General features: G+C 46.7%; 1 protein-coding gene across 8 annotated transcripts in view; it reads left to right on the forward strand.

The window, feature by feature from the left end:
* ralgapb (Ral GTPase activating protein non-catalytic subunit beta) overlaps positions 1-11,451 on the forward strand; it is a 166,714-nt gene extending 155,263 nt beyond the window's left edge. For all 8 annotated transcript variants that reach the window (XM_073062270.1, XM_073062269.1, XM_073062273.1 and 5 more), the window contains one exon: positions 6,177-11,451. In XM_073062270.1, the coding sequence (XP_072918371.1) occupies positions 6,177-6,370 (194 nt within the window). In that variant the 3' untranslated portion in view covers positions 6,371-11,451. The remainder of the gene's footprint in view (positions 1-6,176) is intronic.
* The last annotated feature ends 5,022 nt before the right edge of the window (positions 11,452-16,473 follow it).

Consider the following 16,473-nt stretch of genomic DNA (forward strand, 5'->3'; position numbering starts at 1 on the left):
CTAATCTCCTTTGTGGGACTTTATCAAAAGCTTTCTGTAAGTCCAGGTGCACTACATCCACTGGCTCTCCCTTGTCCATTTTCATAGTTACATTTTCATAGTTACGTAGTGTTCTGGAGAACCTTTCTTGAAAAGAGGCTTCTCCACATTGTGCAAGGCTGTAGTGGAGGCTGTTGGGAGCACTTCTGGCCACATTGTAGCTGCATCCACTGTCAATAAATTTGTGCCTGTGAGTGGTCTGGCAAAATCCACATCAATCATAGAACATAGAATAGTACAGCACAGTACAGGCCCTTCGACCCACAATGTTATGCTGACCCTCAAACCCTGCCTCCCATATAACCCCCCCCACCTTAAATTCCTCCATATACCTGTCCAGTAGTCTCTTAAACTTCACTAGTGTATCTGCCTCCACCACTGACTTAGGCCGTGCATTCCACGCACCAACCACTCTCTGGGTAAAATATCTTCCTCTAATATCCCCCTTGAACTTCCCACCCCTTACCTTAAAGCCATGTCCTCTTGTACTGAGCAGTGGTGCCCTGGGGAAGAGGCGCTGGCTTTCCACTCCGTCTATTCCCCTTAATATCTTGTACACCTCTATCATGTCTCCTCTCATCCTCCTTCTCTCCAAAGAGTAAAGCCCAAGCTCCCTTAATCTCTGATCATAATCCATACTCTCTAAACCAGACAGCATCCTGGTAAATCTCCTCTGTACCCTTTCCAATGCTTCCACATCCTTCCTATAGTGAGACGGCCAGAACTGGACACAGTACTCCAAGTGTGGCCTAACCAGAGTTTTCTAGAGCTGCATCATTACCTCGTGACTCTTAAACTCTGTCCCTCGACTTATGAAAGCTAACACCCCATAAGCTTTCTTAACTACCCTATCTACCTGTGAGGCAACTTCCAGGGATCTGAGGACATGTACCCCCAGATCCCTCTGCTCCTCCACACTACCAAGTATCCTGCCATTTACTTTGTACTCTGCCTTGGAGTTTGTCCTTCCAAAGTGTACCACCTCACACTTCTCCGGGTTGAACTCCATCTGCCACTTCTCAGCCCACTTCTGCATCCTATCAATGTCACTCTGCAATCTTCGACATTCCACATTCCTCTACACTAGTGGTCACCAACCTTTTTAAGCCCAAGGTCCTCTCCCTCAGCTTTAGTTCAAGGCAAGATCAACCCCAGAGCAAGTAGTTACACATATGCACACCGGGGCAGAAAAGACCGGAAGTAAAACCCTGCAACCCGGAAGTAGAAATAATGTAAGAACACCAGGGGTACCCACCCTTTTATGCACTGCGGACCAGTTTAATATTGACAATATTCTTGCGGACTGGACGACGGGGGGTTGGGGGGGGTGTTAAACACGAGAATACAGCAATACTCAAAGCAGGTTTCATATGTCCAGTCTATTCCGCAATTTCGCAGCTCTTGGCACTTAGCTTCTGTCCCGCACTGCTCACAAAACTCAACGGGTTTGCCTTTAAGTGCTGGGTGCTTGGACTCAAGGTACTGAAGCAGTTTTGAGGGCTTCATTGCCTCGGACAGCCGCCCGCCACCTGACGCCTTGGCCGAGTGCAGTGGGTTGGGTGAGAGGACAATGTCAGGGCCGGAGGTCCCCGTACCGGTGGGGGGGCGGCAGTCGCAGTCTGGACAGGGCGACCAACCGAGCGAGGAGTGTAACAGGGAGTGGACCCACCCCCACCCCCGGTAGGATCTATCGGCCAACAAAAGTTTGTTTCAGTAGATCACAGCGAGGTAGCTGCTTTGATACTTATGAAATGCTGAGCCCGAATTAGGCCATCTGCGAATGTTTTAGCACCGGCTTCCCCGCGAACATTCGGTGTGCTAAACAGGTTTAGAGGCAGTGCTCCAGGCCAGTAGCAACAGCACTTCCCGCCGGCCGCCCGAGGCCAACCAGTGATCCCTGGTGCGAGGGTTTCACTGCGTTTAGGTGACTCATGACCTCGAGTGCGTTCAAGTTCAACAGTGGGCTAACAGGGAATGAGGAAAGGTGCAGCTGACTCATATTGTTTCCTCCCGGCCCGGTGGTTGGGGACCACTGAAGTACACTGTGTAGTGCGGGGGAGCTACACGCATGCGCACTGGGCAGAAAGAACGTAACTAAAACCCCGCAACCCGGAAACAATCTCTCAACAGTATTTGTGTATTTGTGTTTTTTTTTTTTCGGGATCTACTAGGAAAGTCTCAAAGATCAACTAGTCGATCGCGATCGACGGGTTGGCGACCACTACTCTACACTATCTGCACCACCACCAACCTTTGTGTTGTCTGCAAACTTGCCAACCCACCCTTCTACCCCCACATCCAGGTCGGTAATAAAAATCACAAAAAGTAGAGGTCCCAGAACAGATCCTTGTGGGACACCACTAGTCACAACCCTCCAATCTGAATGTACTCCCTCCACCACAACCCTCTGCCTTCTGCAGGCAAGCTAATTCTGAATCCTCCTGGCCAAACTTCCCTGGATCCCATGCCTTCTGACTTTCTGAATAAACCTACCATATGGAACCTTGTTAAATGCCTTACTAAAATCCATGTAGATCACATCCATTGCACTACCCTCATCTATATGTCTGGTCACCTCATCAAAGAACTCTATCAGGCTTGTTAGACACGATCTGCTCTTCACAAAGCCATGCTGACTGTCCCCGATCAGACCATGATTCTCTAAATCCCCATAGATCCTATCTCTAAGAATCTTTTACAACAGCTTTCCCACCACAGACGTAAGGCTCACTGGTCTATAATTACCCAGACTATCTCTACTACCTTTTTTGAACAAGGGTACAACATTTGCCTCCCTCCAGTCCTCTGGTACCATTCCCGTGGACAACGAGGACATAAAGATCCTCGCCAGAGGCTCAGCAATCTCTTCCCTCACCTCATGGAGCAGCCTGGGGAATATTCTGTAAGGCCCCGGGGACCTATCCGTCTTAAATGTATTTTAACAACTCCAACACCTCCTCTCCCTTAGTATCAACATGCTCCAGAACATCAACCTCACTCATATTGTCCTCACCGTCATCAAGTTCCCTCTCATTGGTGAATACCGAAGAGAAGTATTCATTGAGGACCTCGCTCACTTCCACAGCCTTCAGGCACATCTTCCCACCTTTATCTCTAATCGTTCCTACCTTCACTTTTGTCATCCTTTTGTTCTTCACATAATTGAAGAATGCCTTGGGGTTTTCCTTTACCCTACTTGCCAAGGCCTTCTCATGCCCCCTTCTTGCTCTTCTCAGCCCTTTCTTAAGCTCCTTTCTTGCTACCCTATATTCCTCAATAGACCCATCTGATCCTTGCTTCCTAAACCTCATGTATGCTGCCTTCTTCCACCTGACTAGATTTTCCACCTCACTTGTCACCCATGGTTCCTTCACCCTACCATTCTTTATCTTCCTCACCGCAACAAATTTATCCCTAACATCCTGCAAGATATCCCTTAACATTGACCACATGTTCATAGTACATTTCCCTGCAAAAGCATCATCCCAATTCATGCCCACAAGTTCTAGCCTTATAGCCTCATAATTTGCCCTTCCCCAATTAAAAATTTTCCGGTCCTCTCTGATTCTATCCTTTTCCATGATAATGCTAAAGGCCAGGGAGCAGTGATCACTGTCCCCCCAGATGCTCACCCACTGAGAGATTTGTACCTGACCCAGTTCTTTACCTTTCTGCTTCTCTTTCCTCAAATCCTCTCTATATGTTAGATCTGGATTTACTCCTTGCACTTCTTTCACTGCTCTATCACTCCGGGTCCCATCCCCCTTGCAAATTAGTTTAAACCCTCCCGAACCATGCTAGCAAACCTACCTGCAAGGATATTGCTCCCCCTCGAGTTCAGGTGCAACCCATCCAATTTGTACAGGTCCCACCTTCCCCAAAAGAGATCCCAATGATCCAAAAATCTAAAACCCTACCCCCTGCACCAACTCCTCAGCCACGCATTCAACTGCCATCTCCTCCAATTCTTACCATCACTGTCACGTAGTACTGGCAGCAATCCTGAGAACGCCACCCTTGAGGTCCTGTTCTTCAGCCTTCTGCCTAGTTCCCAAAACTCACACTTCAGGACCTCATCCCTCTTCCTGCCTATGTCGTTGGTCCCAACATGTATCATGACTTATGGTTGCTTTCCCTCTCGTACCAGGATGTCATGCACCCGGTCAGAGACATCCCGGACCCTGGCACCCGGGAGGCAATAAACCATGCGGGTGTCCTTCTCACGTCCACAAAATCTCCTGTCTGCTCCCCTGACTATAGAGTCTCCAATGACGACAGCTCTCCTCTTCTCCGTCCCATCCTTCTGCACCACAGGGTCAGACTCAGTGCCAGAGGCCCTGCCACCGTGGCTCACACCTGGTCGGTCGTCCTCACCAACAGCATCCAGGACGGTAAACTTATTATTCAGGGAAATGGCTACAGGGGTGCTCTGCACTACCTGTCTACTCTCCTTCACTCCCCCCCGCCCCCCGGACTGTCACCCAACGACCTGCTTCCAGCAGCCTAGGTGTGACTACCTCCCTGTAGCTCTCATCTATGACTGCCTCATTCTCCCTTATGAGTCGGAGGTCATCCAGCTGCTGCTCCAGATCCCTCACACGGTCTTCCAGACCGACCAGCCGCAAGCATTTCTGGCAGATGTGACTGCAGGAGGGGGGAGTTCCTCCAAGACTGCCACATCTCACAGGAGAGGCACATCACCGTCTCAGGAGACATTGTAAAGCCTAACTGGGAACAAGTTCGTCCTCCGCCTCTTCTCGTCGAAGCTTCTCGAGTCAAAGCCTCAAAGTTCCACTCCTTCACTGGCTCACTCACTCACACAATATATTTACAGTATTTATCAAATATTACTGAAATTTTAAATGCACAACTAGCTACCCCATATGAGGACCTGGACTATAAATCCCAGCAGTCTCCCCAGCTCAGAGAGGCCATGTTTTGGGATGAACTGTGAGATAGGAGCACAGATCAGACCAGGTATTGGGGTGGCTTGTACATATTAATGAGGTTTCTCGGCATATCAGAGGGGCAGTATGGGCTGTCAGTAATGTGTGACAGGACAAATAGATTGAATAGATTTCATGGACCCACTGACAACAAGTCTGAGGAGAGCTGATAGAGGCAGGGACTTACAGGGGTGTGGGGTGCCTTCCACACGTGGTTAGTGGAAAGGTGATTGAGAATGAAAGTTGTTTAAAAGCAATGTTTGGTGTAGTCTCAGTGGTACAGCACAGACCTGCTCAAGGACTGGAGACCCAGGGATTAGCCTGTCTTGCATTGGAGGCCAGTCTGTGGGGTAGGTGGGAGGGATGTGAAAAGAGGCTCTTCTTGCTGTTATTGTCTTCTTTTGTTGTTTTTGCTTATGTTCTGCTGAGCATTGTGGGCATGCTATGTTGGCATCGGAGTGTGTGGCAAAGCGTGTGTGTTGGTCGTTAATGCAAACCACACATTTCACTATATGTTACTGTGTACATGTGATCAATCTGAATATGAAACTGTAGAACTGGGCAAACATTCAAGATGTAAAAGTGTTATTTCAGAATAACTTGAAAAATTGAAGCTGTTTCTGAACAGCGGAGTGATGAGCCTGCAGGGTTCTGGGCTAGGGCTAGTTGTAGCCAAGCTGAGGTTCATTAGCTATCCTTGAAGTTGGATAGGGTTGTGCACAGGCAAAGATGGGTGTGGTCACTCGGATTCCTTCAGTGCCAATGGAGAACCAGTTGGCTTTTGCAAGAATTTCACTGCTTAATATTGCCTTCTGTCTCCTATATCTGCTTAGTTCCAGTTTTCAAACTAACTTGCATTCTCTAGCTGCTGTTCTCCAAATGTTAATCAGGTATTGTGTTTACCAGTTAATGATCAACAACCATAGGCCCTGCAGTAACAACAGTGTTTGACTTGTGTGGGCAGCATGCTTGCAGGGTGTTGAGTGAATTCATCATTCACAGACCTTGAAAACAAAGGTGGGAGGATGGAGGGGGGGAGGCATTAAAATGCTTTTTCATACAGTTCGTGCATGACTTTGTACCTACGCTGCTCAGCATGGGGTTGGCCAATTTCAGAGAGTGAATACAGGGATGGGAGTGTTTACAGGAACAACTGTATTAATCACCCACATGCATGTTTTCCTGCTGCAGGGTTTTTGGTCCGACAGACGATTATAAACATTTGCCGACGGAAGAGACTGGAGAGCGACTCCTACAACCCACCCCATGTGCGTAGGAAGCAGAAGATCGCTGACATCGTCCACAAGTATCGCAACAAGCTGCTGGAACCGGAGTTTTACACCTCGCTCTTTCAGGAGGTGGGACCAAAGCACCTGAACCCATAGGCGAACGATCGGAGATCCGTGCAGAGAGTATTTATAAGCTATTTTACTACTTAGGCACTTGGCCACTGAAGAATGTGATACGAAGTACCGACTGGTATCCAGAGTTCTGGAAAGCAGTATATCCCAGCTGGTTCTGTGTAAATGTGTATTAAGGACGTAAAGTTGATTTTTGAGAAATATGTAAAGCCCATTTTATACTGAACTTCAAGACAGCCTTACTGAACATAACCAAATTTGTGTACAGTACCCAGAATCTGTATTATGTATTGTATCTTTGATCAGCTGTGTGGCACGGTGTGCACTAGTGCTACTGTCTTAGCTCGTCGACTCTGCACTCAATCCTGCACGGGTAGACAGTTGTGGAAGTGAAGTGACTCTGGGGCAGTCTCAGTCCAGGGAACAGTAGCAGTGACTCATGGTTGGCACCAAAACTAAAGGGAATGGGACTGGTGCTGGGAGGAGAAGGAAACGCCCTAGTCATTTGTTGGCCGATGTCAGTGATTTTTATGAAGACCCCAAATCGATTAGAGTTGAATTCTTGATGCCAGGCAATGTGCTTTCTGTAGGCTGGCAGACACTCGTCCTGTAGCCACCCCGATGGTGGTAACACACGATCACTTAGCACAACACCTAGTACAGTTGGAGGATATCAATGTGCCTTCATCGTGTCCTGCAAGCAATGATGAGGAAATGCACTGCTAGTAAGAGGAATGAAGAGTAACTGAGGAATATGGAGAGGGTGGAGGCTGTGGAGATGAGGAGGTTTACACAAGACAATAATGATAATGGTCCTTTGCATCCCAACTCCGTGATTCTTCTTCACTGTCCCCACCCCTTGTCAGAAATTAAATGCCACTCATGAACTTAATTTTGCAATTGACCTTGAGATTTCTTTGCAGATATATTACCCTGGCAATCAATCTGAGTCAAGTTCCTGAACAGCTTGCTGCTGTGGATTACCATTGAGGTATCTTGTTGCTTCTCATTTTGAACCCGTGCTCTGCGACCTTGCGATGGTTCTGCATCAGCCATCTCAGGAAGCTGTTCTCCTAGAGGGGCAAATTTCCCTTGTTCCCAGTAAATCTGACCAAGATCAACTTAAGCTGCAAAATCATGCAATAAAATCCACTGACCAAGGCTGTAGTTTAAAAACTAAAGTGACCCTAAAAATCCCTGACTTTGTTCGGAAGCCTTCCACACAATTAGTATTTCATCATTTTTCATAAATCACAGACCATTTAAAATGCTTTTACATTTGTTAGCTCTGTTTAATGTTATTTTAACTTGAGTCTTCTCGTCCCATTTGAGGAAATAATGGTTATTTTTGAAGGTGTCTCTGCAAGTATTTAATTTGTCATTGGAACCATGTTACAAATTACACAAACTACTATTTTCCAACCAAAGATCTAGTAAGTGAATGAAACAGGTCACATGTTATTGAGCCAGTTTTGACATTTACCGTATCTATCTTAAACATCACTAGAATTAAAGAACATGCTGCTCACTGTATGTGCATCCTATTCCGTCACTGGGACAGGGAGCAATCAGAAACAGCTTGCAAGTACTGCTACTGTAGATGCCCTACTGGGGGTGAAAACATGAATTCAATGTATCGTTCCCAGAAATGAAAAGTCCCCAGTTGCTGCTTTGTGGTAAGCAGACAGGAGTGACCCAGGGTCCAGCTGAATGATTGATGCATCAGGTCTTGGTGAACTACTTCAGTAGACCTCTCAGTCGCTCGGGTTGATCTGATAAATAATAATTGGTTTTATATTTCCTTCGGCTTTGGTTTAGCCTTGTACAGACTCCCGAGATGTGGGGTGAGATGTGCAATGCATTGGGAGTAGAGAAGATCTGGAGATGTTGCTGAGAAAAAAATTGTCACAGTGCAGAACTGCACTGTTTTTACTTTGCACATAACTAGACTCTTTGTGTGCCTACCAAACATATCATCAATACTTACAGCCAGCACCAACCTGGGGGCATGCTGGAGTCAGCCAAAGGGAGAAGTACTTAGGGGCAGGCACTAGCAAGAGCTACGGGTAGCTTGATATTAGCCTCACTGTGTGGGGTCTTTGTATCTTCACTTACTCTTCACAATGGTGCTTTTAGTTTATGAAACTATGTGTGTTTTTAAAAATTCCTTTTTCATAATTCTGTCACTCTGCGTCACCTTCCTCACCCAATTTCCAAGCATCAATGTAGCCAACAGCTGTAAAGTAACTGAAAAGCAAATCCGGATCCAGTTTGTAAAATGTCATAGGCAAGCATTGTCATAATATGAATATTTCAAAGCCTAGATTGTATTAATCAGTCTATGGTTATCTCATTTGGGTGAGTTGTGTTGCTCTGGTGTGCAGTCACATAATTCTGGTTTCAGTGGGAAGGAAATTACATTTTGCCTATAAGTAACTCAAACTTTTGTGTTTGTTTCAAGTCCCATTAATAGATTTTATTCAGTTCCCTCAACTCCTCAGAACAAGACCCTAACTTCAGATGTTCCAACAAGCTAGAATGCAATTAAATCAGCAGGTCAGTTCCTCAAATAAAATCAAAATGGCTTTTGGAGTTCAGCATTTAGTAAAGTAAAAATTGCCCACTTGGGGAGATGTGCCACAGCTGGGCGATTAAACTATTCTCAGCCTTTGAGAGGCTGGTTCTGATGGTGTAAAATCCCACCACTGCCCTCCCCCTCCCCCCTCCATCCAGTCCAGGGGTTGCCACCCTGGGGTCCAAGACCTCTTGTTTTGGTCCATGGCATAAAAAACATTGGGAATCCCTGCTCCAATCCAAGAAACTGGACAGTGAGACCTTCTGGTCAGACCTTACCACGCCTAATCTGACACAGTTCAACTGGTTGTATTAAAGCAATGTTTGAAAATTCCAGTGAGGCTACTGGGACTTTGCTGATATTTCTAACGCCTGGACAGAAACAGTCAGCTCTGCTTCTTAAACCACTCCCAGTGATCCACCAGTTAACTAAAAACTTACTGTATTTCTGTGTGTGTACCATATATAAAAAGAAACCAGAACTGATGAGACACCATCCTGTTGGTATTTAATTTTAAAAACATTATCTCCAGTCACTGAGGTAGGACACAGGTACAGTTGTGTCCGTCCACCCCCAACCCAGAAGCCCATCATCCCCTCCTTGTTTCACTCCATCACCCTCTGACTGTGCTGGGAGGTGGGGTAGAGGGCCTCGCTGATATTTACCCAAGTGGCTTTCGTGTTAGCTTGCCGTGTGCAGTTGGCGCCACACTTCCTGCACTGCAACACTTCACACTTAGGTCTTTAGCTCTAAAGTGTCTGAAGCACCTGGGGTATGAAAAATATTCTAAAAACACAAGAGCTTCTCTCCCACTGTCCAGTGTCTTTGGGTCTCAGCACAGGGTTTGACCATGGTTTGGAATTTTGGTCATCTTGAGTCAATTAATGCATTCAGAACCAGCATCATTGTGTTTTATGATCCCTGCACCCCTCCCTTTCCCCAGGAATACAGTATCCACAGTAGGCAGCCCCTCAGAAACCTCTACATTTTATGTGTGGCTACCCCCTTGCAGTGAGTATCTTGTTCCAGAGTTAAAACCAGATTCCAGTATGCTTCACTCAAACTGGCCTTAGTGCGCTAACAATGATGAGAGCAAGGAGCACAGGGTCATTGTCAGGACCTGTCTGAGGTTCATGGTCAGCGCAGCACAGATGTCTGTGTCTACGTACCAGTCCGTCAGCAGATCAAACTCTGACCATGAAGCAGGCACAGTTGTGATAGATTCTGCTTCTTTCTATCCTGCCTGCTGATACTCACATGTTAATGACTGCAGGGGTCCTTAAGGAGCCAGGGAGCCTGGCAGGTTGGGAGCAGGACGATATCATGGCAGCTCTTCACTCTGTGAGATCTTCTCACCAAAATGATTTTAAACTTTGCCTGAGAATAAAAGTTTCACTTGTTTTCATCCAAAGTTCCTAAAGGTCGAACTTTACTGTTAGAAATTGGCTGACTTGCCTCGAATTCATGTGTTGGTTGTGTTGTACAGAAATTGATGTTGGTTTAAGGAGAGGTGGGGAGACTACCATTTATCCCTCATTCTTTCTGAAAATGCTGCCTTCATAATTAGAATGTACAGCATGGGACAGAGCCCATCTTCTTGCTAGTCTTCTGCCCACAGACCATCTGCTTCTCGGCAACATAAAGTATAAACTCTGATTTCCAGCAGTGAAAATGGTGAGAGAACATTCCACGGAAAGAAAACCAGTTTACATCAAAGACCTTTCATAAAAGTTCACCAACTTTAACTCTTAAACCATCAGACATGCAGAATGTTTATCGCTTTGCCTGATTTTCATTTCATGCTACCACAACTATAAATATGGCCCTTTCTCCTGTGGATCAGACACAGCTCTGGGAAGTACACTGCACTTCACATCAGCAGCAGGTAAAACATACTGTGACACCAAAGAAAGTTGTTTAATCTAAACCATGGTTTCTGCAGGTTGCTGGTGTCAGGTCTGCAGATGTGCCTGCTGCTGGTTCACTAGACAGGCACCAGAATGAACCTGTCCACATTCCACTCTATCCATTAACACTCGATGTCACAGCTGAGGGCCACTTGCTTCTCAGAAGCAAACAAGACCCAGAACACCTTAAATCTATTCCGATAAAAGTTATTTCCCCTTATGTATTTACTTTGTGTTCTTCACCTTTTGTTCCAATGTAGACCGTACATGCTTCAGGCTCAGTTTATTGGATTCCAGCAAATTTGTAGGAAACGCTGGCCATAACTGATCCAGCTGTGTGGGTGAGTTAACTCGGCTGACAGGATACCCACTGTTGAAACTTTTCCAGTGGTTATCTGGTCCCAGACAGCTCCAGCTCCCTGGGTTTGATGGAGTTAGGTTCAGGTTAATTCAAAGGGGAGGCTCACTGTTTGTGACAAATTGTGTGCAATCATTGTGGAAGTAAACAGTGAAGTAACTTGGCATAATGCATTTCTGGAGGGTAATTTAAGTGTTGCATTTTCTGTAAATAATGCTGACTTTGATTTGAGATGTATAATAAAGAAGGATCAGTGTATCAAATAGTCCAGGTGGTTGTCCTCTCTGTCTAAACTCTTTGCTAGGATCGGCACAGAGTTTGTATTTATACCAATTCAATATGTCAAAGAGAAATTTACGGACTGAATGTGCCCCATGTGTTCAATAAAATTCCAAGAGCTTCTCAAACCTTAACCCTTATTCAAAGGGTTTGGTACTAGTGGGTTGGTTTTTCAATGGAATCAGAGCAAATCTCTGATTGACTGGAGATGAACATGGGAGAGACAGAGTTGTCCTCCTATCTATTTTATTAAGGGTATACGAAGTCCAACAGAAACTGTGCATGGACAGTCCCAAGCCTGACTGTGAAAGGCTAGCAAGCCCATCCTGGCAACCCCCAGCATTCCGGATTGGCAGTCAGTGGTTAACCATTTACAATGACCAGTTAACCTACCCAGGAGGTGTTGGATGGTGGGACAAAACCAGATACTACACACTAGCATCATTGCCTTTCTAACAGTTGTTAGTGCTGGTGGGAATAATAGATCAATGCTTTTCCTTTAACCCATTCACTGACTGTCGCAGCAAGTATTATCACAGTAGACTGGAAACAGCAGGTTGAAAGAGAAACTGCTAAAAATGACTTGCTAGAGAAACAGGTCCAGTGTTTTCAGCTGTCTTGTACCTGGTACCCCCCCCCCCCCCTTCCTTTTTTCCCCACTCTCCTCTCCTATCAGATTCCTTCTCCAGCCTTTCACCTCCCCATCCACCTTCTCCACTGCCTGGTCTTGCCTATCACCACTTCATCTCCACTCCCCTACCTTCCTTTCCAGTCCTGATGAAGGCTCTTTGCCTGAAACTTGATTATTTATTCCCCTCCATAGATGTGTGTGATATGTTGACATTCATCAACCATGGGATTGAGTTCAAGAGCCATGTAACTTGTATAGTTACAGCTATACAAGACCTTAGTTAGACCCCACTTGGAGTACTGTGTTCAGTTCTGGCCACTTCACTACAAGAGGGATGTGGATACTATAGAGAGAGTGCAGAGGAGATCTACAGGGATGTTGCTTGGATTGGAGAGCATGCCTTATGTGAATAGGTTGAGTGAATTTGGCCTTTTCTCCTTGGAGGATGAGAGGTTACCTGATATGAGTATATATGATGGGGGCATTGATCGTGTGGATAGTCAGAGGCCTTTTCTCCCCACAGCTGAAATGACTAACACAAGGAGGCATAGTTTTAAAGTGCTTGGAAGTAGGTACAAGGCGGATATCAGAGATAAGTTTTTCACACACAGAGTGGTGGGTGTGTGGAATGCACTGCCATTAAAGGTGGTGGAGGTGGATACAATAGGGTCTTTTAAGCAACTCTTAGATAGGTACATGGAGCTTAGAAAAATAGAGGGCTATGCGGTGGGGAAATTCTAGGCAGCTTCTAGAGTAGGTTACATGTTCAGCACAACATTGTGGGCCAAAGGGCCTGTAATGTGCTGTAGATTTTCTATTCCTGTGCTGACTGACCTGCTGAGTTCCTCCAGCATATCGCATGTGTTGTACCTGATGGCCCTGCTGGTTGTGAGTGGCTGACTGAGTCGTTATCTGCACCTTTCAGGAGGGGACAGCCGCCACCTTAGTTAGCTGATTGCGTTTGGCTGGTGTAGGGGATTGCAAGTCGATGCACAGGGCAAATTTTAATGATGATAATTCTATTTATAGCCCATTTTTTATTCATTACAGAGCTCCTATTTTACTGAAATTAAGTTCCTGGCTTCCTTCATGTGCCTTGAACTTGTCTCTGAATCATTAGTTTACTCCATGTTAGGCAATGTTTGAGAAGACCGAATCTGCATATGGTTATGGTCTGAATACAACTTGGGCAGTCCCTGATGTTTGCTGAGGGAACTTCAATCACCGGCAGGCTCACAATCATCACAAAAACACAAGAGATTCTGCAAATCCAGAGCGACACACACAGAAAGTGCTGGAGAAACTCAGGTCAGGCAGCATCAATGGAAATGAATAAACAGTCAATGTTTCAGGCTGAGACCTCTCTTTAGAGAATCACTCCCATTTGAAGGTTGGAGGCTGGGAAATCTTTTGTTTGCCTTGTCACTTTGAATGCTCATTTCAATATTCATCTCTTTGTAGGGTGGGTATGAGACTATAAGTTGAAAGGTGTCATGGGACTCCAGATGCCCGATAGTGTCCATTTTTACCCAAAGCAGCCCAGCCAACCTTGACCTCTAACTTCCCCATACATCTATCCATAAACCTTAACAGCCCCTAACTCCTCTCTCTGTCCAAAACTATCCCTGTGAACCTAATCTCTCTACGAGTCTGCTTGAAAAGCTGAAGCCTCAATGTCTGTGAATCTGGAAGTCAGCGGCTGGAGAAGACATGCTGTCCTGGGTCTCGAGGACTGTGTCCGTGAGTGGAAGGGGGAACAGGTCTTGTTTTGCCGACGTTGCTTTATCACGAGCGGGGTTCTGTTCTGCCAAGTACGGTGAGCATGCTAGGTCAGCACCGGAATGTGTGATGGCATTTGCATTGTGTTGGTTGTTGACGTATTTCATTGACTGTTTCAATGTACACGTGATAAATTAATCTGAATTTAAAAGAAACCCCAGCCAATCTGGAGTCTCCCAAGCTGTCTCCCCGCACGAAAACTTCATCCTTTCTTGTTCATATATCTTTGATCATTGAAATATAAAACACATCATCACTGAATTGTTGTTGTTCTATGACTCTGCCCTTCCCTCTGTGAATCAGTTCTGTTCCTCAACCCACTCAGTAACAGTGGAACCTTTTAAGAGTCACCTTGTGGTTACTGCTTGGGCTTTATCACTAATAGTGAAGGTCCACCTTAAAATGAAGTGTTGATAGCACAGGCCCTTTGGCCTGTGATGTGGTGGCAAGCTAGTCAGTCCCTTCTGCCGGAGCGTGATTCACATCTCCCCATCCTCTGCACATCCATGCGTCTATCTAGAAGTCTCAGTTATGTCTGCTTCCATCATCCCTGGCACCCACCACATTCCTTGTAAAATTCAAACTTGATCCACACATCTCTTTTGAACTTATCCCCCTCACTGACATTGGACATTTGGACCCTAAAGAGAAAGATACTCTCTGCCCCAAATTTTCTAAACTATAAACTTATAGAAGTTTATATGTGATGTAGAAAGTTGCGGATGTCTCTATTTCCAAGGAAACTAATGGAGAAAGCTCTCAGTGTTATCTGTCAGATTGCCAAAGTGCTGAGCTTCCCGCCTCAATGTGAGGGCCCCAAGCTCCAGCCTGCATTTAGCCCTCCGACCACCAGGCTGGCTCAGTCCAGCTGTCTTTAAAAACAATTTAATTAAATTCATACAACTTGTTCCTGAACAAGTTGTAAAGAAGCTGATCCTGACGTGTGTGCCTTCCTGATGGTAACAGTGAGAAGAGGGCATGATGCATGACCTGGGAGATGGGGGTCCTTTGTGATGGATGGTTTCTCTTTGAAGATGTATTGGATCTGGTGCCCATGGCCTGGAGCAGTTCCCAACGTTAGGTTTTCCTCTTTCCTGACAGCAGGAGGCGACACTGAGAACGGTTCTCGAATCAGTGATGTCCTTTAACCTATTCGCTCTCTGCTCCTATGGCCTCTCCGTCTTTCCAATCCCCACTCTCATTCGGGGGTTCATACAACATTAACATCCTCGGGATGGCAAAGAAATTACAAATTCCACACAGACGACGCCAGAGGTCAGAGTTCGATTCGGGTCGCTGGATTTCTTCCACATGGAGCGGCAGTAAACCGCCTGCGGCCCTTCCAGAGGGACGTGGTGGTGGGGAGAGGGAGGAGCGTGTCCAGATCTGGCGATTGAACACAGCGGCTCCGCCCATGTTCGCTTCGGTCATCCCGTCGCCAGAGTTCAGCCGCCGGCAGAATCTCCAACAGTATCTCCAGGGATGGGTCACAAACACGAGAACCTGCAGAGGCTGGAAATCCAACACAATGCGCACAAAATACTGGAGAAACTCGGCTGGTTTAGGCAGCATTTATGGAAATGACGTTTCCTTAAATTAATGTTTCGGGCCGAGTTCCTCCCGCATTTATTTCGTGTGCGTTACTCCTGGGGTAGATCGCTTGAGGGACAAAACTCCGCGGTTATCACTTATCCTACCTACTCGGGCCACTTTGGGGTTTAAAAAAAACTATTCTCAAGGGAATCTGTTCCCCAATTGTTGTTAGCTGAAATCCTGTCACAACTTTCATTCACCTTCCCCGGCCCTGCCCTCGATACACCCACCATCTCCCCTTCTTCCCCACAGTTTCAACATCTCGCGGATCCGCATTCCAATGACTGTGTTTAATCTCATTGACGAGCTACATTCTTTAGCGAGCACCTCCGTAAAATGCAAGTGCTGATTTGCTGTTTGACGAAAAGGAATTGAAGACTTTGGGCAGGAGGGAAGGGAAGGGATCGGGGTTACCGACAAAGTGCGGGAGAAGCAGCAGCAGCTCAGACAGCATCGATGCTGGACGAAGGGTCTCGACCATCCATCCCCGCTGAGCTCCTCCGGCGCTGCCGATTCCCTAACAGAGGCACCCCGCTGGTTTGTCCCCGGGCTCCATGCAGAGCCGCGGCCCTCCCCGTAATTCTCACTTGGGCATGTTCGCAAAATAACAGCCGCTGCTGTGCGGTGCCGCTCACTCGCCGACCCGCCGGGCATCTGCGCCGCGGCCGATACCGGCTCCCGTCAGCCGAGGGCGGAAAGCGGGGAGCCCACACTGGATCAGAATCGGATCTCTCAGGGTTCGGGACTCGGACCGGACCGCGAAACCGGGATCAGCTCATTCATGCGGAGCCGGAGACAGCGGCTAACGCTGATTGGGTACTTTCCGGTGGGGTTCGGCACGTGACGTACATCCTCCCTACCATTGGACGGACATCATGTCCATCTCCAGCAAGCCCCTCCCCTCCCCTCTGACCTGGAGGTCGGGCAGCATTTGCAGGGCGGGAGACGACTCTCCGACAGGACGCAGGAGATGTTGGCAGACCTCAGCGTTTGTTAATATATCCG

Source organism: Hemitrygon akajei, chromosome 11, assembly GCF_048418815.1.
Source record: "Hemitrygon akajei chromosome 11, sHemAka1.3, whole genome shotgun sequence".
Lineage (NCBI taxonomy): Eukaryota > Metazoa > Chordata > Chondrichthyes > Myliobatiformes > Dasyatidae > Hemitrygon > Hemitrygon akajei.